At 47.3% G+C, this 22,934-nt stretch overlaps 1 protein-coding gene and 2 long non-coding RNA genes across 3 annotated transcripts in view; 1 reads left to right on the plus strand and 2 right to left on the minus strand.

The window, feature by feature from the left end:
* The window catches only part of LOC132510506 (uncharacterized), a 32,917-nt gene extending 23,519 nt beyond the window's left edge, over positions 1–9,398 (minus strand). Inside the window, exon 1 of the long non-coding RNA XR_009537320.1 lies at positions 9,007–9,398. This is a non-coding gene — a long non-coding RNA (uncharacterized LOC132510506). The remainder of the gene's footprint in view (positions 1–9,006) is intronic.
* Positions 2,151–7,904, minus strand: MAF (MAF bZIP transcription factor). Its single transcript, XM_060132698.1, is given in 3 exon segments — positions 2,151–2,318; positions 2,321–2,375; positions 6,605–7,904. Coding segments are annotated over 3 exon segments (1,218 nt in total). The 5' UTR covers positions 7,729–7,904; the 3' UTR covers positions 2,151–2,279.
* Positions 9,399–9,455: 57 nt separating the features above from the next.
* Positions 9,456–14,515, plus strand: LOC132510508 (uncharacterized). Its single transcript, XR_009537321.1, has 2 exons — positions 9,456–10,191; positions 13,507–14,515. It is a non-coding gene; the product is annotated as an uncharacterized LOC132510508 (long non-coding RNA).
* The last annotated feature ends 8,419 nt before the right edge of the window (positions 14,516–22,934 follow it).

Consider the following 22,934-nt stretch of genomic DNA (forward strand, 5'->3'; position numbering starts at 1 on the left):
TGCCTTCGAAGTCTGCGTCACCGTTCGCTCTGGCTTGCCTCATTTCTCACCTCCCACAGATGCTACAAAGGAATGGAGAGCCTGGGGTTTTGCTACGCCTTCGTGCCAAGCAATTTGATTTGCTTTGTTTTTTGTTTTGTCCCTCTCTAAAGGGTAAAGATGTTCCCACATTGTTGCAGGACTGTACTTCTTTATGCCCCGGCAATCATGAGACAGCCTGGGAGACTGAAATTCTCTCACCCTGTCCCCTACCCCCGCTGGAGAAAAAAAAAAAAGCCAGACAGAGCTGGGTTTGTTCAAGAGCCGTGGTGGAGCCAGGCTTGGAGAGAATTTCCCTTTTCTGGGGCTGTGTGATGTCTAGATTTTGAAGATTTATATCAAAAGTGAGAAAAGCAGTGTTATCAGAAGGTGGGTGAAGGCTCCTGCTCTGTTTTTAAACAAATACAAAAACAAACGAACTCATCCTGATTCAGTGGGCTGGAGGGCTGGACCACCTCCCTTATGGCTACTGTCTGCCCAGCCTTGGACTTGGGACATCTTTTAAATTTAGGATGGGCCCAGAGTGAGAACAAACTAGGTTTCTCTTATTTTACTCTGGACAACAAGGAAGGCACCGACCCCAAATTATTCATCTAGCCTCCTGAGTAATAATCAGAAGTGGTGAAAAGGATAGCCTCTCACGGTAGTTATCGCTTCCCTAAGAATGAAGACATTTCTTCAAGAAAAGGGACAACATTTAAAAATATATCAAACGAAAGTAAATCGCAGTGGGGAGCCTCGCAGACGAGCAGTGTAAAGCGGGTGAAGCTGGCTTCCTAGCCTCTCTGATCCCACGTTTATACGAGAAGTAAGCCCCGCAGCTTTGGCTGTGTGTCTTACTGGCACGGAAATCAGACGGCTAAAGGTTGTCACGCGTGGACCTCAGTCTTCCAACCTATCTCTGTTAGTCTTTAACTACCGACAGGCAAAAAACTGAGACACCTGTGCGGCCAGCAGACTTTTAAATACATTGATTGGCCTAGAACACCGGGGGAGTACATTTGATCAAGCCAAGGGTGAATACGGAAGTAAGTTGGTCTGAACCAAAAACAAAGACAACAGCAAAAACCTTCCAACTACTGTACTCGGGAACCTCTGAATGTGTCACAAGCCACTTCAGTCATTTCAGGCAAGGACACGCTGGGAATGTGGCTACTGAGACAGCTGCGCCCCACGTTTGCAAGCGTGGTTACCATTTGCCCCCTGTACGCTGTGTTTAACCTTAAAGCTGGTGGTTTGGCAAGGGGGGGTCCTATTTAAGAGCAGAAGTATCTCGAATCAACGTTACTGAATAAAAACTACCGGGGTAAAGGTATAAGGGGGAAAAGATCAGAGCCTTAGAATCCCGCGTTCAGTAATAAATAGAGCATCTCGCATTGGAATGGCCTCTGTTGAGAGTCCAGGTGGTTATGGCATGAAGGCAGATAAATATGATTATCTACACATCATTTCCTCACTGAGATCAGGAAGTAGAATCTCTGCCTATTTGAGGTCAATCTATTAATGTGTTGGATACATTGTAAAAAATTATTACACGGTTCTGGAAAAAAAAGAAAACATGGGAGGTGACTTTGTGGATGCCTGAGAGCAGAGAAGGGGGAGGAAAAAAAAAGCACACGGAGGGGGTGTACTTAACTAACATTGGTTTCACTTACGGCTCTGTCTGATGAATGACCACGTTTGACATCACTGAAAATACAATACTATCCAGGGCCCGAGAGAAAAGCAGGGTGCTCGGCTCTGTTAAAGCTTCTGCCCGTGGCATCTGCTTGGGGAGGGGGGGGGGGGGTCCAATTATTTATTTATTTTTCTTCTTAGTAAAATTATCTGCCAGAGAAACAACGAAGCGTGAAAAAGTACTGTTTAGCGTGTGCATGTCTACATAGGCTTTAAAAATGCTAGCTGTTAACCTGTGACACTTTCCTTCATATCAACGCACATACCTTGTAAATTTCAGTGGATTTTTTTTTAAAAAACCAATATTACAGGTTGAAAACAATCGCATCTATTCATTCTGGCGCATCGTAAAGTAAGAAACACCAGCGTGCTTTTCTGTGGGTCTGTGTGATCCTCAGACAGGAGGCACAGTTAATTAGCAGGGAGCTTATACATTTAATAGCTTTCATCTCTTAACGCATTTATTTTTTAAAAAAGGAAACTAAACAGAAGTCAGGGGTGGGCTGTGTTCCATGACTGCAGATAGTAATAAAAATAATAAAAATACAGTTCTCACGTAAATTTCATTTTGTGAACACACGGGTAAGCACATGACGCTGTGGGGCTTCCAAAATGTGGTGTATCCCACCGACGGCTCCAACCTGTGAGTGGGCTCAGTTCTGTATTTGGAATGAAAGGAATTTTAACACTATTTAGACAAAGACTCAAATGCAGTGTAAAGGGAAAGCTAGATTTCCTTACATGATTAAAAAAAAAATGTAGAGACTTATTTGTAGTAAGGGCACTCAGGCAGGATTTCTTTGTTTAAAAAAAAAAAAAGCATGTATTTGTGTTCACCACTCTCATTACATTTCAAAGTTTCTAGTAATGGTTATTTCTGAAAGTGCCTTGCATTAGGAGTTAGCCTTCTCTTAAAGGCAGCCACCAAAACCTCACTTTTTTGCCAGCACCTCTGTATTTGGCGTTTTCATATTTGGGGCAAAAACCTGCTTATTATATTAAACTGCCTTGTAGGGGCCTACCAAAATGCTTAATTGTTGGACCACTGTATTTTTTCGCAAGTGGCATTCCTCATGAGGTAACTGCAGTCACTCCATCCAGGTCACTGTTATTTTGAAAACGTTTGCCTAAAATTTTGTGTCAGATGCTGGGCTTCCTGTATAAGCGATATTTCTGCTTCTACAGGGGGAGACTGCAAATCTCCTCGTTGGGATCGGACCAAAAAAACAAAACAAAACAAAACAAGAACTTTGAGACAGAGAAGAACAGCTAACTTCAAGCACATGGAGGTAGGTTTACTATTAAGACCTGTGTTAAAGCAAAATAAAGTGTGGATTCGGGGGCCCTATCCACTGTCTTCATGTTCTGTGAAAAAGCGTAGGAAGGCTGACACACCGGCCAGAGCTCATCAGCGCCAAGCACAACCTGTTTTCCTCAAAATCAGGCCTTCGTTCAGAGTTGCAATATTATTGTTATTATTATTTTTTGAAGAACAGAAAACAAAATACAACAAAAGTCACCGTGTTTGGCTATATTTTCAAAACAGTGTTGGCTTTGTCTAACATTCTATTAGCCATCTAGGGGAAGTTGCTGAAGAATGCAAACTGCATGAATTTGTAACATTAGTTGCATGAATTTGTGTCATTTTAAAATAGGTCAATGCTGTTAGTGAAGGTAGCTCCAGACTTTCCAAGGGATCTTTTAAGTGAGCCCGCACACGTAGCCTGTGTTGGGGTAAAGACCGATAAATCAAAGCACAGCCTTTATTCCAACCAGGCATTATTTTCTGCTTGTATTCCAGGAGCTAAGGTGCTCTGAAATCATTACCAGCTCATCTACGTGGAGAAGCCCTCAGCTAAATATTCACAGGGAAATATGATTTAATAACAGTTTAAACCCAGATACGTACTTGGACTTCTGTGAGAGGTGGATTTTTCTTTTTCCTATTTAAGACAAATGACCTTCAAAGTTAAGAAACAAACAAACAACTGTAATTTGTCCGAAGTGTTGATGTGAAATCCTGTCAGGCCTTGCTAACAAGAAAATCATGGCATGTAAGGGAAGAAGGAAAAATAATCAATTTGAGCCAAAAGGCAAGAATTGTTTATCTTTACCATTGAATGCATATGTGCCCAAGCCACCTCTGCCAATGCCTTCTCTGCCGGGCTCGTTTCCCTCTAGATGGCTGTGTGGTGGGATGAGAAGCTCAGGGCGAGGCTGAGAAGGCCCTGCTCTCTGGTTGGGATTTTTGTTTGTTTGTTTCCACCAGGGCAATGATGTCTCTACTTATTTGAAAACTGAAAACTCTGGGGGAGGGGGATTTTGAGAGATTGTAATTTACATTTATATTAAATATTACTAATTATTGGAAGGGACTGGCCTTCCACCTCACAAAACAGCCTATGTTTCACTCTGAATTATTGCCTCATTACTTCTCCATTAATCCTTCCTCTGGAGAAAAGGATGCCTTTTACACTTCTAACGCAGTGTTGGGCCCAGTTAAACTGTACACTAAGAAACTGAGTACAGAATCAAAAAAAAATGCAGTTTATTATTGTAGATTATTCTTTCTCTTGATATAACCAGAATTGAAAATGAAAGAAAAGCACATAGGAACATCACGCGTGGTTAGTTAGTAACTCAAGATATAAAACAATTTTGCACAGCAAAATATGTAAAAGAAAAGTAACTGACAAGATTTTTTTATATTTATTGTGGTAAGATTTACTTTTCATTTTGTTTTTAAAGACAGGATGTCAGTCCCTGAAAATAACATTTACTGATTATTGCCTTTAAAACTGTGGATTTTTTTTTAAGTTACAGAAAATCCAGTTCTGCACCACAATACAACTGTAAAAAAATCTGCATCATCTTAAAACTGTGCAGTAATGCCATTTTTTATAACTGCATCAATTTATTAGCGTTCTAAACAGTTTTGCAAATTTTTTTTGTATTATATGCTTGCAGGTTATATCTTAGTGCAATTCAGTCCCAAATACTTTAATTTTGAAAAAAAAAACATACATTTTGAATGTAAAATACCCCTACAGATATAAACAGGGGTGCTTCCCCTTTTAATACTTTGGTTTTCAATACAGTCAGTGGTATAGCAAAGACTACACATACCCAACTTATATTTAAGTTGCAAGCACATGCTGTATAAGCTACTTTTTTTTAAACAGTCCCCTTGCAAACTCTACCCCCCTTAACATCACAACAGTAAACAATTTAGTGCATCAATCTTTTAAAAAATCTACAGCTAAACAGACCTAACTCTTTCAAATTTATCTATAACATTCCTTTATCTGTAGCATACATTTTAACTGGGCTAACAGATTATAAAAACTAGAATTAAATTATATACTAGAAACCCATAGCATTCCACATTTGACAATGACCAAAAGCCAAAAAAAAAAAAAAAAAAAAGGAAAAAGAAAAAGAAAACAAACCAAAAAAAATAACGGGGCAGATTTCTTTTTTTAAAAAATAAATTTTAGACTGCTTTCGGCAACAGCACAATTTTAGTCCCCCCAGTGGGGCAGTCATTCTTATTAAAAAGAAAGCATTAAGAGTTCTTTACTGTTGGCCGTGTTAAATTTTTTAACCCATTCTGGCATCTTTAACAAGGAATCCCTTCAGTGCATTTACAATGGGAGGCTGAAGTTCTGAGTAACTCAAAGCAGTTTTGGAGCAGATGCAAACTTTCATGGGAAGAAGGCTCTACGGTTGCACTTTTTTTGTTCTGAACTCAAAAAACTCATGAGGCAATAAAACAAAAGTATGAATGCCAATGCCATAAGTCTTCGAACGTCCATTTCCAAGCCAAAAGGAAAAAAAAAAGAAAAAAATAATTATACCATACATGTCCAGCATGCAGGCTTTTTTTTATTAATATAATGTCTCTTTTCCATAAAGTCTTTGAAACAGTTATAGTTCATTGTTGCTAAGACAAAGTAGCAAGCATCGTAATGCATGAGATGAGAATGAGTTTTTTAAATGGCAGACTAAACTCTCAGATTTGGCATCATAAGGACCAAAACTCACGAGTCACACCCAGAAGGTTGATGCAGGCTTGATTGTGGCAGGTTCATGAGGATTTTTCCCCTCTATTTTAGCATAACAATGCTCAAAAAAACCCGATGGAACTCAGCACGCTGCAAGTGTATAACATTTCACATTTTTTTTTTCCTTTGCAAGCTCAATCTCATACGAAGAACTCAGGAGGAGAAAAAAAAAACTTAGCTTTTTTTTTTCTTTTTTTTCTTTTATCTCAGAGGAGATGGGTGGAGAGGGAGTGAGGGTGGAGTGTGGGGAGGAAAAAAAAGGAGGTAACACAGCAAGCTCCAAAAACTCTAATTAAAAAAAAAAAATCCAAACAATACAAACACACACACACACAGAAAATGAACACCAGCTCATGAACTGAAGAAGAAAAAAATATGTGAATGATGCAGGCTTCAAAGGTGAGCATGAGGAACTCTGCCGAGATCGCTGAACATTGAGCACGTTGGGGGGGGGGAGTGTTAAAAAAAAGAAAAAACAAACAAGCTAGCGAGTTATGGAGAATTTCAGATTGGCAATGCATGAGCCAGACAACCTGCCCCTCCCCGACTTCAAAACAGCCGTCGCCACCACCACCAACTCGGAGCACGGTGTGTGTTGTGTGTGTGTGTGTGTGTGTGTGCGTGTGTGTGTGTGTGTGCGCGTGTGTGCGTGCGTGTGTCCGTGTGTGCGTGCGCGCAGGGGGCAACTGGGGGGGGGCAAGCTCGGGAGGAGAGGGGGCGAGGCGGTGGCGAGTAAGGCTCTGGAAGTGGCAAGCCCACACCCGAGTCGGACCCCCATGGAGCACTTATCAAGGTGGCTAGCTGGGATCGCGTGTCAGACTCACATGAAAAACTCGGGAGAGGACGGGTTGTCGCTGCTCGAGCCGTTTTCTCGGAAGCCGCTGCTCACCAGCTTCTCGTATTTCTCCTTGTACGCGTCCCTCTCGCGCACCAGCCTGGAGATCTCCTGCTTGAGGTGGTCGACCTGCTGCAGCAGCTGGTTCTTCTCGGACTCCAGGACGTGCCTCTGCTGCACCCTCTTGAAGCGGCAGGACTGGGCATAGCCGCGGTTTTTCAGGGTCCGCCTCTTCTGCTTCAGCCGGATCACCTCCTCCTTGCTGACCCCGCGCAGCTGCCGGTTCAGCTCGCGCACCGACATGGTCACCAGCTGCTCGTCGGAGAAGCGGTCGTCGAAGTGCAGGCCGCCGGCGGCGTGGTGCGGGTGCAGGGCGCCCCCCGCCCCCGCCGCGCCCCCGCCGCCGCCGCCGCCGCCGCCTCCGCCGCCGCCGCCCCCGGCGCTGGCCGGGCCGCCGCCGCCCGAGCCGCCCGCGCCACCGGCCGAGGCGGACGCGCTGCCCGCGGCGCCGGGCGCGCCGGCCGTCGGGTGATGGTGGTGGCCGGCGGCGTGGTGGTGGTGGTGGTGGTGGTAGTGCGGGCCCGCGCCGCTCTGCGCGGCGGCCGCGGCGATCACGGCGGACACCACGGCGGCGGCGGGGCCCATCTCCTCGCCGCTGCCGCCCAGGGAGGCGCCGGCGCCGGCCCCGGCCGCCGAGGCCAGCTGCTGCGCCCCGCGCGCGTAGCCATCGAAGCCGCCCTGGAGCTGGTGGCTGTTGCTGATGAGCGCCTCGACCGCGTCCTCGGGGCTGAAGCCCAGCGCCTCGGGGTTCAGCTGCTGCGGGTAGCCGGTCATCCAGTAGTAGTCTTCCAGGTGCGCCTTCTGCTCGCTGCCCGAGCCCGGGCTGGGCGCCGAGAAGCTGGGGGAAGGGGGCACCGAGCTGCACGGCGTGCTCATGGGGGTGGAGGACAGCGAGCCCCCGGCGATGAGACGGCCACACTGGCTGATGATGCGGTCGGTCTCCACCGGTTCCTTTTTCACTTCAAACTTCATCAGATCGAAGTCATTAACATATTCCATGGCCAGGGGACTGGTGGGCAGGTCGGAGTTGCTCATTGCCAGTTCTGATGCCATTCTCCTGCCGCCGCCGCCGCCGCCGCCGCCGCTCCGCCAGATGGGCTGCAGGAGAGGGGCCAGCGGGCTGTGCTGGGTGGCCAGCGGGTGAGCCAGCTTGCCGGGCTGGGGCGCTTCTAGCTCGCGCGGCGGTGGCTGGCCCGAAACCTCCGAGCGCGCACACACACCCCCCGCCCTGCCCGCGCCCCCCGCGCCCGCCCTCCCTCCCCCCTGCTCACGCCAATGTGCTTGCTCGCTCGCCCCGGCCCCTCCTCGCCTGCTCGCCTCCTAGCGCGCCGAGCCGGCGGCTTCAGGCTCGGGAAGGTCCTCTGCGGGCTGCGGTGGCGGCGGCGGCGGCGAAGCCAGAAGAGCCCGGCTGGGTGCGCGGCGTCCCCCGCTCGCCGCTCCGCTGCGCGTTTTGCATAAGGAGTGCTCGCCTCGCCGGCCCGGGCTGCAGGCGGGGCGCGCGCGGCGGCCGCTCGGGGCTGGAGGCGCGGCGGGCCGCTGTCCGGGCGGCGCGGGCCTTGGCACAGGGGAGTTAACACTTCATGCTTCTCGCCTCCTCTTCTGCCTGGCTTTTTTTTTTTTTTTTTTCCTTTCCTCTCTCTCTCTCTCTCTCTCTCTCAACCTCGCGGTCTTCCTCCCTCCGTGCCAAGTGCAAGACAGAGGTGCAGCCGGGCTGGAGGAAAGGGAGGGGGGAGCGGAGTTCTTTCTTGCCTTTTTTTTTTTTAAAGCGAAATAGCGAAGTCCTGGGGAAAGGCGAGGCGGAGAGCAAAAGGGGAGAGGCCGAGCCGACGAGCAGCCCGAGCTACAGCTCGAAGATGAAAAAAAGATTTTAAAGCCTCTGATCCAGCAAGAAGAGTTTAAAGCAATTGCTGAGTTTTATAGCACTTGTGACGTCAGGCCCAAAAGGGAAATTGACTGGTACTCCGGACCAATGGGAGGCGGCGAGAGCGGCCGCGATTAGCATAATATAGAAACAAGGAAACTTTTCCGAGCTGTCAATCAGGGCCCAATCAGCTGACTGTCAGCTGGGACTGGCAGTCTTAACCCTTCCTGTGCCGCAGCCTCCTCGGGAGGTTGCAAAGCCCGGCGCAAAGTTTGGTGCAAGAGGGGAAGGAGTTTTCCAGGGGGACTGCGGAAACCCGGGTGGACCGGCAGGACGGTTGGCTTTACTTCGGAGCGAGAAAGGCCTGCCTTCCGGAGCCCCAGCTCGCCCGCCACTCGCTCGGCCGGGATTGGCCGCCGCCCCCCGCCCCTCGCCCCCGCCGACCACCATCCCCAGGGTCGTGAATTCACCGGGTAGCTTTTTCTCCTTGCTCCACCTTCGGCACCCAGGTGTCCGCCCGGGGGAACCTTCCTTCCCCCGAGCCTGGCAGTGCCCGGAGCTCAAACTTGGCCCAAACTCTTTGTCCCTCTTCCCGGTGGCCGCGCGCGGGTGTGCAGGGGTCCAGACGGCGCGGAGGACGTCGCCCCGCCGCGCGCCTGCTGGGGCGGTCTGGAGTCGGCGGAAAGAGAAAGCGCGCTTTATCACCCTCTTTTAAAGGAGGTGAACTAAGTTGTTCGGGAGCCATTCCGCGCGGGGGCTGGTTGCCCGCTGGCGTCGCGTGCCCTTGCGGGGGGAGCGAACTCCTCCGCGAATTAACTCCGGGAAAGCTCGGAGTCAGGTCAGCCCGGCTCACCCTCCGGCTTCCGACTCTGGCCCGAGTTTGGCCTTTGAGATTCATTTCTCCCCCCCCCCCCACTCACTCACTCACTCACTCACTCACACACTCACTCACACACACACACACACACACACACACACACACACACACACACACCCTTATGAAATCTGACTCCTGTTTATCAGGGTCCCGCGCGCCCTTTGCACTTTTACGTTTCACTTAATTATTTCAGACTTGATCGTGGCGTGGAACAAGGGGTACAAAAAAAACAAACACCCAGCCTTCACCAGCTCCCCTCGAAGGGTTAAATTTTAAACGGCGGTTTCTCGGACGGGCCCGGAAACCTAGAGTGGGGGTGGGGTGGAGTGGAGTGGGGGGCTGCATCTCCCCCTCGGGGTCGCGGATGCTAATGACTATTCAGTTTTCTAGACCGATCCTTCTAAAGCTTATGCAAAAAAGAAAAAGGAAGGAAAGAGAAAGAAAAGAAAAAAGAACCAACAACTCTGTTTCTAAGATTTTAAAGCGATAGACCAGATGGAGAAGCCGAGATTGACTTGGGGGGAAGCAAGAGTGCGTGAAGCCGACCCAGCGTTTGGAAGACCAGCCCGCCCGCTTGGATGTTGGACTGTTGATTCCTCCAATTAATGAAATGCATTTGGTGTTAATCATATTTATCTTATTTTATGGGACGGGGGGGACGCTAGGACGGTGCATTCAAAAAAAAAAAATTCTGAAAAGCCTGCAAAACGATCGAAGAGTGAAAACTATTGTTGGACCGACTTGGTTTTTACCTCAACAGCGCCACCTTTCGGCAAAGGTCAGTTGAAATTGATCCGTGTCCAGTTTTGTTGATGAAATGAAAAGAAGCTGGTTTCCCTAGGTGGGAGGAGAAAAGAGGCACAGAAAGTTAGTTTGACTGCAGTGGGAGAACCCGACTTTGTTAGGAAAGGGGCTGAAGGCAGTGCTGGCAGGTGCGAGAATCATTTTTCTCTACCATCCCCCTTGACTGTGAATACAGAGGCCAGGGGACCCAGGAGCCTTCCAAGTGTAACTACAGCTGAGAGGCTTATGCAAGAGGATCCCATGTAACAAACAGGGCCCCAAACCCTTTAAAAGTGCCAGGATGGATTTTCGACGGGCTTTATGGCAATATCAATAGAATTAAAGTTACTTGTAATTCAGTGATAAATGAGATGTCTCTAGTAAGTAAGATTAAGTGCAGTGCTATAAAGTTGTTTATCTGAAAAGTAATTCTCAGAAAACCTGACTTCTGACACTTAGTCATATATTAAGCCAGCTTCTTGAACACTGCACTTCAGAATGCTCTCACCCACCGGACAGCATACTTTACTATTTATAACGAGACCTTAGGTGTCACTCATTGGCTTCATACACCAGATTAGACTTGTGTTAATTTCTCTCATGCTGGCAGCCTTGGGTTTCAGCAAACCCTGGAATCCCTAACGAGAGATTCCCCAAAACGTTTGTAGGCACATCGTTACCCTAAAAGGACAGCACTGTTGCTGTTTTCTAGAAAAGCACTTTTTCTTTTCATCATCACTGCAGAGAAGCTGTTTATATGGGTAGTTTTGGTTTTATGGGAGTACTTTGTCGGGATGGAATGAGGTATGTCTATTACCAGTTTGGGGAAGAAAGAGTGAAGATTATGTCAATATTTATGCAACCTAACAGAATTCCTTTGCTTTCCTCCTCTCAAACAGTATTTCACCTAGTAATGAAGTTAAGGGATTACAGCTTATGTATTCAGAGGAAAATTTACTGCTTAAATTACATAAACATATCGTGTCATTAGCATTGTCTATAGCAATACTTTTCTAAGCCTTTTTAAAATCACTAGCCACAAATGTCTGAAGTTTCTATTTTGCATGTAAAGTATGAATTTCAGCATGCTTAGGAAGAAGTAATTCAGTTTTTACGAGAATTTGTTTCTTTAATCCTTTTGCATCACAGTTTTGGTAAAAGCTGTGAGATACGATCCCTGCCTTTCATGAAAGTATTTTTGGTCAGGAACACTGAAACTGCTACACTTATAAATAAAACAACATTTATAAACAAAGTTTACCAATGAGGAAGACCATGAGATATAGATTCACGGCCATGCACCTAACTGTTGCAATTATGTGTCATTTCTAGATATTAAATACCCATGTTTGGTCAGCTAAATGTATTATTATCTGCACATTTTTATGGTTTATTTTTGTACACTGCTGTCAAACCAGGCAGGGTATCTTTTTTTTTTCTCTCATTGCAGAATCTTTTATAGTCTCCCATTTTCTCTTGGAAAAAAAAAAAAAATGATCCGAATTATTTTTTAGACGTGGAGCAGCAGTGCCCTCAAGCTTATAACTTAATTCTCATTTTTGTCCTTTTTCCTTTATTATTTGGTGATTCACAGGGGTGTCTAAACATTTACAGTCTTCTGTTAGTGGCGTTTCTCTTGTAACAATTGAGCTCTCTCATTTTAATTAGTACTATTGAGGTTTTTGAGTCTCTACAATTATAGCAGGCCACATTTCTTTAGATTTCTTTGCTAACATTGTTTGTTTCACTTCGCTCCAAGCCAATCTAATCCAAATACAATATGAACTGTGTCTTCTTACTGCTTAATACTCCCTTGCTATATATACTCTAGTAATCTCTGTAGAACAATACAGAGTAATTTAGAAACCATGCATTTGTCATTATTGACCAGTTCAAACCAGTAGCATTCAGGTTCCTGAAAGCAGTGAATCTTTATAGAAGAATTTGCGGGAGGGAGGAGGGCATGGGTCGGATCACGTAGGAGATTGTGAAACCGTAACATCAAAAACACAATTTTGGTTTCATGTCAGTACATACATAATAACTTTTTGCAAAAAAAACTATTTTAAACCCTGTTTACGTCCAAATTATAATGATTAAAAGTGAAAGATAATATAGTTTTCCTGATTGTGAGTTACAGCAACTCAGGTATATCATGTTGGAATCAGACACATATAATCTAAAAAGAACAAGAGGCATCACGGGTAGTGTCTGAACTCTTTTTATCCAGGAGCTGATTTTATGGTGCAGAACTAACCAGTGTCCACTGAGTTTCACTCTGAAAGCAACTAAATCGATTTGAGAAAAGAGTTGTTAAGAGGAACTGAATGATAAGGCATGGAGTGTTGTTCCTAGCTGTAGTGTTAGAGAAAAATCCTTTCAGCAGTCTTTAGTGAGCAGGGCAAGTAAGTCAGAAATCACTGTTAGCAGATTCATGGACGAAAATTAATCGAATCAGACGAGATAATCTGATAAGGGTAAAATTGCTGAGGAAACAGTCTTGCCTCATATTGGAGAATGTGAGACAACAGTCTGATTACTGGGAGTCGTTATGAATAGGTGAATTATGTGCTAAATAATCATCAGAGTAAATCAGCATTTATTAATTCTTTTCTCTTTAAGCAATTCACAGTTGTAAGTTAAAGCCGCTCTCTCTTTGAAGACACATCTTCTATAATTTTTATTAGAGGTAATTTATTATTTGCATTACCTGTATTTACTTCATAATTGAACATCTTACATTCAAATTTATGTAATGCATTATGCCTGAGAATATATTTCTGCCTGATTAGCATAAATAGTCACTTACCTCATGAATTACTAACAAAGTTTATCTTAAAATATAGGTTTTTTCTTATTAAGTGGAACACAAACATATGTACAGTAAATTCTGATTTTCCAGTGCAGTTAGGGAACGGCTCACGTTTGGTTTCGGGGAAGGCAGGCCATCAGAGGAGGGGAGTAATCGTGAGGAGAGAGCGAAAAGTAGACAAATGGCATCTGGAGGTTTCTTTGGGGGGGTGGTTATCATTTCGACGCGGGTATAGGCCTGGTGTGGGTGGGCAGCGGGACGAGGGCAGAAGAAGGGTCTGGGGTCTTCATACACTGTTTACATTGTTTACTGGAAAGTGGATTCTGAAAAAAAACCCCACAACTCGTCACCTGTGCCTTTGTGAAGGACCCTGGTAGCAAGTGCCCGAGTCTGGGGTCTTGTTTGTTTTGTTTGCTTGTTTGTGTCAGGCTCCCAAAGAGTTCTACCTTAGAACACAATACACATCATTTAATAAAATTCTTGTTTGTTTTGCACCAGAGATGTGGAAAAGCCAGATGTTTTCTCAAGTGAGAATTCCCGGGACAGCCTCCCAGATTTCCTCCAGCTTTCCTCCCTCCCTCACCCGACAGACACCCAGTGTGGCCTGGCAGACAGGACGTGATTGATAATAGCTCTGTGCACACACCGGCATTTGAACGAAAGGACTTCTTTGGGGTTTAGGCACCAGATGGAGATCCAAAATGATGGGGCCTCTTCCCTACTCTCGCCATTCCAAATCAACAGATTTCCACGCTTGTTGGTTTCTTTTTTCCTTCTTTCCTTTTTTCAGGCCATGGACATCTCCCTAGCTTTTTCTTTTCCTTCAATTAGGAACCACTTGCAATTCACCATTCCATTGTTACCCTTTTTGATTCTACTCACAGCTGTACCACGCAGGGAACTTGTCTCGAAAGCATTCAACCCTTCAAAGATTTACTGTGCTGAAATCAGAACTGATGTTTTTTAAAAAGGCAGGAATAAAGAAACGAACCTGATACTGGGACAGTGTCTGTTCAGGATGTGTCTTCTGTGCAGGGGAACCCAGGGGACAGGCTGGTGGTAGTGCTGCCTCTGTAGAGTTTTGGTCACTCTCCTTCCTCCCCCTGGGTCTGGGGTGACTCTTAGGTCCTGTTCCAGAGGCATTTAGCAGCCACTCGAACTGGGAGCTGGAACCTGGAGTTCTAGAAAACACAAACCAAACCTAAATACATGTGTGCTGACTGCAAGCGTCTGCTGATGCAGATGATTTCTGAATCTGTGTGTCTCTCAGTTTGTTTGGCTGGACCTGAGGGAAGAGATCCCTTGGGGCCTGTGTTATGTCTTTGTTCTCGGTTGCATCATGGGTTTTGCTGAACCTTCTCACGTGTTGTTCTGTGCACTGAAAACACCAAACTCGCCCAGTGACACCCTCACGGCGTTATCCATCATGGCAGTGTTGCTGGTTGAACAGAGAACTGAGTGAAACATCCCCGCCCCTAACCCCCAATAAAAATGAAAGTCCAACGTATAGACCTTTTGCCAGTATTCTTATTTTGTCATTTTATAAACAGCGATCCATGCTCTTGGTTAAATATAAACATTTGAACAAGACAGAAATGGGAGGACATCAAACAAGAGAACCACAATGCCTCACCTCCACTCTGGTCCCCTAATCGTGGTCTCAGGTGTGACCATCTATGACAGTCGGGGTCCGGGTGGACACTCTTTACAGAATGGAATCGTAGCAGGCACGCCATGCTTCACGCCATGCTCCTGGCAACACACGCGCCCTAACCATCTCAAAAAGCAGCTTGGGGCACTCCTCTGTTCTTTGGCAGAATTCACTTCGGAGAGGGGCCCAGGAAAACATTTTCATTTCTTCTAAAATCAGAGTTAAAGAAATGAAAATCATCTAGCATGGACTCTGTCAGCATACAAACAAAGCCATAAAATTTAATTAAGTTTTCTTGTGGAAGGAGTCCATGGAAACCAAAGCACGTAGCACCCACACAAGTCCGTGTGTTGTCCTGACAGCATGTACTTGATTACCTCCAGTGATTGGGTGCTCACTACCTCCCTATTTTACCTTCTATCTTCACACAGTCCTGAGACTGTCAGGAAAGCTGTTTGTTTGTTTGTCTGTTTGTCTACTATCAAGTCATATCCCTTCTTCTCTACATGAGTCTTGATTTTATACACTCAGAAGGCGACATCCTTACATCCTTTGGGGGCTCTGAGGAGTAGAAGACAACCACTATGACACCCTCTCCGTGCCTTTCCTTTTCATTTCTAGACATAGTCAGTGCCTTTAGCATTTCCACATATGCCTGCATTTCAAGCGCCCCTGCCTCGAGGTCGCTGCCCCCACCTGAGGGTTCAGGTTCCAGAGCTGAACCCGGATCCCCAGGCTGTAGCCCCACCCTCTGCCTCCTGGAGCTGCAGCCTGTCTGCTCCCCATGCTAGACCACAATTTCCCGACCTCTCCGGCAGACATATAACACCAGGGACTCATCGAGCACGGCCCCAGGCCTTTTCTCCTCGCATTTCCCCTATCTTCTGTTTGTGGGCTAACGTTTTTGAACCCAAGCACGGAAACATACAACGATCCCCCTAGGGTCCATCTCATTCGATCAAGACTGTTCCCTGCTGCCTAAATCTCTTTGAATCTAGGATGTGACATCGACTAGTTTTAACTCGCTTCCCACCTTTGCACCAGCTGCAAATGAAACTGAGGCGCTTAACCTCTCAGAAGCAGGCCCCTCACCTGCAAAATGGGAGGTGGGCAGGATCAGAGATTGTGCCTGTGAAGTGGCTTTCACCACATGAGGCCACAGGGCAGCTGTATAAATGGCTGGGGACCTCTGCACTTCTGACCCTCCCCCTGACCTGCTGATGACAGCATTGCAAGGGACCAAGCCCCTCAGCAACCCAGTAGAGACGGCCCCTCCCAGTCCCCCCATTATACAAAATGACCCGCTGGATTATTCGAGTCCCCTAGTGGACATTCAAAATTAAATGGGCCTAGAACATCACCAAATCAACAGGGAAATGCAAGTCAAAGCCACAATGAGATATCACCTCACACCCGTTAGGATGGCTATTACCGAAAAGACAAAAGATAACAAGGGTTGGTGGAGATGTGGCAAAAAAAGGGAACCCTTGTGCACTGTTAGCAAGAATGTCAGTTGGTGCAGCCACTGTGGAAAACTGTATGGAGGTTTCTCAAAAAAATTAAAAATAGGACTACCATATGGTCCAGCAATTCCACTTATGGGTATATGTCCAAGGGAAATGAAATCAGTATCTCAAAGAGATAGCTGGACTCCCATATTTATCACAGCATTATTTATAATAGTCAGGATATGGAAACCGCCTAAGTGTCCATCCACAGGTGACTGGATAAAGATAATCTGGTATACATATACCATGGAATATTATTCGGCCTTAGAAAAGAAAGAGACCCTGACATTTGTGACAACATGGATGAATCTGGAGGACATTATACTAAGTGAAATAAGCCAGACACAGAAAGACAAATACTGTATGATCTCACTTATATGTAGAAACTTAAAAGGTCACACTCACAAAATCAGAGATTAGGATGGTGGTTATGAGGGATTAAAGGATGGAGGAAAATGGGGAGAAGCTGATCAAAGGGTACAAAGTGTCAGTTATGCAGGATGAATAAATTCTGGAGATCTATTCTACAGCATGTTGGCCGTAGTGACCAATACTGTGTTGTATATTGAGTACTGTAATTTGCTAAGAGGGTAGATCTTAAGTGCTCTTAACACACAGACACACACATACAGACACACACACACACACACACACACACACACACACACAAAGAAGACAGTAACTATGTGATGTAATGGATATTTTAACTAGCTTGATTGTGGTAATTATTTCACAATGTATACGTATACCAAAAACATTACATTGTGCACCTGAAATATATACAATTTATATTTGTCAATTATATCCCAATAAAGCTGAAAAAAAAAAGGAATTGGCCTATTTGGTAATTGGAATAATTTTAAACTAACTTACCCCATCTGGATGTCCTATACCTACCCTTCTAATCAATTCTAAAATTACATTTTTTTTTTGGTATAGACAGAGCTCTCTGTCGCAGATGGCAGATGACTTAGACAACTGTTTGAAGTTTCACCTGCCCTGATCTTTGTAAACCTTCGCCCTGTCAAAATATAGTAGTTGTCCAAAGCTGGGACCTCAGAGACTAATAAAAAATAGATGTAACGTAGAAAAACTAAGCAGAAGAACTCTGTGTGTGTATAAAAGCCTCTTAGCGATCCATTCCTTCCCCCCTGGTTTTTTTTTTGTTTCGATCACCACCTCTCCTGCCATTTCCCGATGCCAGTTTTGAAGCCGGGAGGCTCCAAGGCATTTTCTTTTTTTTTTTTTTTTTAAAACATCTTTATTGGAGTATAATTGCTTTACAATGGCAAGGCGTTTTCTTGAACAGAAGAGTTCAGAGTTGCCAGTGTCCACCTTTGAGCTGCAACTGGTTCCCCCCGGTCTCTCTTGAAAGGATCTCAATGTGCGGGCTTTCGCAGAATCTGCCCTTCTTGGTTCCCATCTCACCGCCTTGCAGAGGAAGCTGGGCATGAAAGCAGGAAGGAGCCGGTGGGTATTTATGACCTGCTCTCTGGGGTCTCTGTCCTGCGTGAGAACGTGGTGCCGGCTGCTGCAGGAGACTCGGCCGGGGATCGTCACCGGGGCTCCGGGGGAGTGATGGGGACTCTCCAGGCGAGCGTCACCGACTGTGGCCTCCAGGCTCTGTGAGGAGCTGCTAATCGGGGCTGAGTGATGTGGGCGCTGGCCGGTTGGGAAAGGTGGGTCGGCATGGAGACAGGCTGCTGATTCACCCTCTGACCTCAGCAAAGCTTCCCTGTCTTCTCCAGCTCATTTTTCAAGCTGAAAATGGGCTGGACTGCACGAAGACGTTAAAAAACAAATCTGAATTGCACGGAGGGAATGTTCTCGGCCCTTTGAGGCTGAATACGGGCTAGGTAAGCATGGCCCAGATACCCATATGCACAGACAGAGCTGACATGCTGTGATGCTGTAAAGCACTGGTGGGTCTCAATGACAAGGTCACGATATCGTTGAGGTCAAAATGACAGAGCCAGTGAGGTGGGGCAGAATGGGAGGGCCAAAGCCTCCTGCATCTCCAGGCCAGACGATGCTGGGCTTTTAGGTCAACGATGTTCAGAGCCCTCAGTGGCCGAGCAGTGAGAAGGTAAAGCATGGATTTCTGAGGGTTGCTGAGCCAGGAGATGCTGCCCTTTGGCAGCAGGCCGCATGGGGTCTGAATCCGGCTTCATCCCAGGTGTGAGACCTGGGCAAGTTGTTTGACCCAGGCTCTGGGCCTCAGTCTCCCCCGGGTCAAAGGTGGAGAGAGTTTTTGTCACCACGATGAGCATGGGTACCCATTGCCTGGCATATGTCAGCCAGTCCCCTGGTGAGTGCTCAAAAGAACTGATCTCCTAGTATGTGCCAAAGGCCGTGCTGACGTCCCACGCACACCGTTTCCATCTATGACGCCTCGTGCATTCCAGGGTCTCAGGAAACGTTTTCCCTTCTGTCTTTTCTGCTCCTGCCTTCAAGCTGTAGTCAGCCCCAAACCTGGCAGAGTTCCTCTTTCTTTCCCTTTCTCCTGAGACTTTGTATAATTTCGCCCACCTGGAACTCCATGCCCTGCCCCCCCGCCATCTTCCCTCTGTCCTATCTCCTGGCTAATTCTGATCCTTCTTCAGGTCTTGGGTTTCCTCTTAAAAGCCTTACCTGAGTCCTTGTGCCGGTCCACTAGCCCCAAGGTGGGCTAGGTGTCCGGTCCCTGTGCTCACTGCCTCTGAGCCCTCATGGTGCCACGTGAATTCCCCACCTGCCCTGTGAGTGTCCTGAAGCCAGGACGACAGCTCTCATCTCTCCAGCTTCTTCGCCTACTGCAGTGCTCCGCACACAGTAGGTGCTCAACACATATTTATTCAATGACAGTGACTACACGAACATTCCGGTTCCTAGCCTTGCTTTCTGAAGTGCTAAGGCACGCGAAACGTCCTGCCAAGTGTCCCAGGTGGCTGCCGTGTTGCAGCAGGGCAGTCCCCACGCTCACCTCTCACTCGTCCAGTGGCGCATCCCTCCGTTACCAGGACGCTTATCTTGTTCCCTAATCGGCCTGCGTCTTCCCGAGCAGGAAGTGGGTGGAAACGTGGTGGAGATGTGCGGGCCCTGGAACTGAGGTGGAAACCAGCAAGTCTTGCTGGGATGGAATTCGGGATGAACGGAGGGAAGTGATTAAATACGCCGGTGCACCAAGGTGCGCCACCCGTATTCCAGCGCTGGCTGCCGCCGCCACCGAAGTAGGCCCCATTCCAGCCTGGAGTCACTGCTGCCTCCCCAGGGCTTCGAGGGACACGGACACTCTTTCGTCATCTTCAACTACGGAAGCCCGCCTGCCCCCATTTCCACATGCCCAAATCGTGCTCATCCCCCAGGCGCAGCTCTGGCGCAAGGCTCCATGGGGCTCTGACCGCGGGGACTGGCTTCTGATAAGCATTTAGTGAAGGTTGGTCGTTAATGCAATTGCCGCTGCTTCCAGAAGCCGTCTCCGACTCCCGCCTTTTCTTTGTGGATCCCCACAGGTGCATCTTGACCTCCCTTCCGGAGCCTTCTGGAGCTCTGGGAGCTCATGGCGCAGTGGCTGGGCAGAACCGGGTTCAAGGCGGGCTCCTGCTACTTCCTCGCCGTGTGAGCTCTGAGTCCTTTACGGGCTCCTCCAGTCCTGGTCTTCAGCACCTGCTGGGGCGCCAACTCTTGGCCCTCTTGGTGTTGCAGGTGAAAACACTGGGACCTAAACCGAGTTAAGGAGAAAGGGGCCTTCTGGGCCCACGCGCCCCGAAGGGGCAGGAACAGAGCTGGCTGCAGGCAGGAGCCACACCATGTCCTTGGCACCGGCTTCCTCGCCCCTCTTGTGCCTGGACTCCAGGCCAGGGCCCCCTGTGGGGGCAGCTCCAGCTCCAGCAGGTCCAGTGGGAGTCGGGCTGAGTCCCCAGTCGGGCACATGGAAGTCATGGCTGGGGCCGAAGTGGCCTGGCTCACGTGACTGGCTATCCGCCCACCCCGATCCAACCCCTGCGGCAAAGGGATGAAATATGCTGACTGACTCAGATTAGACTCAGAAATGGGGTGGGCAGGGACGCGGGAAGTGAGTCTGAGTCTGAGTCAGTGAGCATACTTCATCCCTTTGCCACAGGGGTTGGACGGGCAGGGACACGGGAGATCACGGAGTGTGACGGAGGAGCTGTCCTCCGCAGCATGGGGCCCCTCACCAAACAACAACATGACCGACAGCCAGAACGAACATGCTACTCACCCGGGCCCTGCCCTCGGCTTTAGCTCACTCGCTCTTCACAACGGCCGTCAGAGATACGTGCTGCTATTTCCATGTAGCTGAGAAGGAAGCTAAGGTACGGAAACGTGAGGGAGACTTTCCAAGGTCTCTCAGCTGGTGAGGGGTACAAGGTATGAATCCAGCATGGCGGCAAAGTTCATGCTCCAACCATCTTATTATCTACTGTGAGAGGGAGATAGACCAGAAACACATAGACAAATAACAGATACTGTAAGATATTATATAGTGTAATGTGGTATAGCATAGTATCACATAAGTTAGTATAGTATTATATAATATAGTGTTGTATGTAAAATCATATCATATATCTTTTTTTTTGGTTGTGCCTCTCGGCTTGTGGGATCTTAGTTCCCCAACCGGGGATTGAACCTGGGCCCTCGGCAATGAAAGCTCAGAATCCTAACCACTGGACCGCCAGGGAATTCCCAAGGAAGTGGTCCATTTTTGTATCCGTCCCGAGAACACCTATCACCAGCATGGAGCATCACGGGTACTGGATAAGTGTTGACCAGCTGACCGAATGAGTCATTCTATGAGTACAGCGAGAATCCTTTGATCTGAGAACCTTGTTTCTGCCATGGTAACATCATTATTATTACATTCCTATGTTTGTTTCGGTCACCCAAGAAGAACAAATAATCAAAAGAAGAAAGTTTGAGGAAAGATCAGGTGAGCTGAAATTTCTAGACCTATAGCCCTCTGGCTTCCACTGGTAGTGGGTGTTTAGAGATGTCAGGCTGACCCTGTGTGTCCCTAAGACTGTCTTATTGGACCCTTCAGGTGGAAAAGACCCCAGGAAGTCTGTTTTACAGGCAGGTGGAAAACGAGTTAAGGGTCAAAGGCAAATGGTACAAGGCTTTTGTACTTAATCTTTTTCCCTCCTTCTATAAAAGTGCCTTTGACATTTTTGAAATCTCTGTTACTATCCCTGAATTGGTGTTTGCTACACACGATTATGCACTGGTCTGTCTGTGGGTTGTTTCTGAGTGCTAAAGTGCACAGGTTGAGCTGAGAAGTGAAGATTTTGTGTTTTAAAGATGAGGTATATCCCCTCTCCTGGCCTTCTCAGAGCATAGGTTTTAAGGCAAATAAATAACCTTGGATTTCCTCACTTCAGCCCCTGCCTCCCAGCTTGTAGGCCAGTAGTATGTGACGCATTTAATCGAAGCATAAGAACGATTATGAAAATGCCCGTGAAATTATGTTCACATCTGCAGTCCAAATTGCGAATATCTCACCTCCCTCTACCGTCCTGGTGTCATCTGATCTCAGTTCCCTTGAGGTGACTAAGAGCCTAGTCACTAATATAACACCCACCAGCTTTATTGGAACTTACCGTCAGAAAGGTCTGTTTCCAGAAACTCCCTGCTCTGAATGCAGCTGCAGGGCCGGCCTTTCTTGGCCATTGCACAAGTCCGTGCATTGTCTCTGTACGGGAATCACTCCCCAGACTTGAGCACCAACATGAGATCGTGGCCCGTGTTCTACGTCGCAGGGAAGAAAGGCTTGGTTTAAAGTTACACGATAGGGGAATTAGACTTCTAGAAGTAGCACTCGCTTGCCTACATTCTCACCCTTCTTCCAACAATGCTGGGATGATGTGGTACAATGTGGCGATGATGATGATGGCGATGGCGATGGCGATGATGGCGATGATAAATGACCACTATCAGGAGATAACAGTGGATAGAGAAATGATCCAGACCCCACGAAGAAGGAACCATTCAAATCCAGAATATGGGCAGTTCTCTAAGACAAAGGCTTCAGTTTCTTTGACAAGTGAATGACCTGTAAAAGAGAAGGGGAGAAAGGGAGACTGCTACAGATTAAAGCAGACATTCTGTTAGGTCTAAAAGCAGTGGCACAAACCCAGAGAGGCAGCAGTACACTGGTGGGAGCGCCGGCTTGCGGGGGGGGGCACGGGCCAGTGTCTACACTGCATGGCCTTCCCCACACCCTCCCATTTACCTGTGATGAGGTCCCCTGCCTTGGGAGACCTTCTCTGGTTGCTTCTCCTAACCACAGTGAGACGGTATGTCTCCACTCTATGCTCCAGCGCCAGCGTGGCCTTTGGGACTGCGCATTGTAATTATCCACATATATTGGATTTCTTGAAAATTCGAGGCAATTGTAGACCCACGTGCAGCTGAAAGGAATACAGTGCAGTTTTATTACATGCGTAGATTTGTAGGATCGCCCCAACGTGGTCAGGATGCACACCATTTCCATCACAAGGGTCTCTCCTGCTAGACTTTTGTAATCGCCTGTTTGCTCTCTATTCTCCTCACGATGCTGAGAGCATCTTGATCCAAGGGTCTTATGTTTCACCTCTGCGTCCTGGTTTAAGCTAACTCATACCAGCACCTGACTTCCAGGTGCTCCTACGTGAAAGCTTGCAGAATAGACTCAAATTCTACCACAGTAAGTGAGGAGGAGACTCAGAATACTGTCTAGAGAGGGTCTGGCCAAGAGGGAGAGAAAACATCTTCAGGCACGAAGCACTAAC

This window comes from Lagenorhynchus albirostris, chromosome 19, assembly GCF_949774975.1.
Source record: "Lagenorhynchus albirostris chromosome 19, mLagAlb1.1, whole genome shotgun sequence".
Lineage (NCBI taxonomy): Eukaryota > Metazoa > Chordata > Mammalia > Artiodactyla > Delphinidae > Lagenorhynchus > Lagenorhynchus albirostris.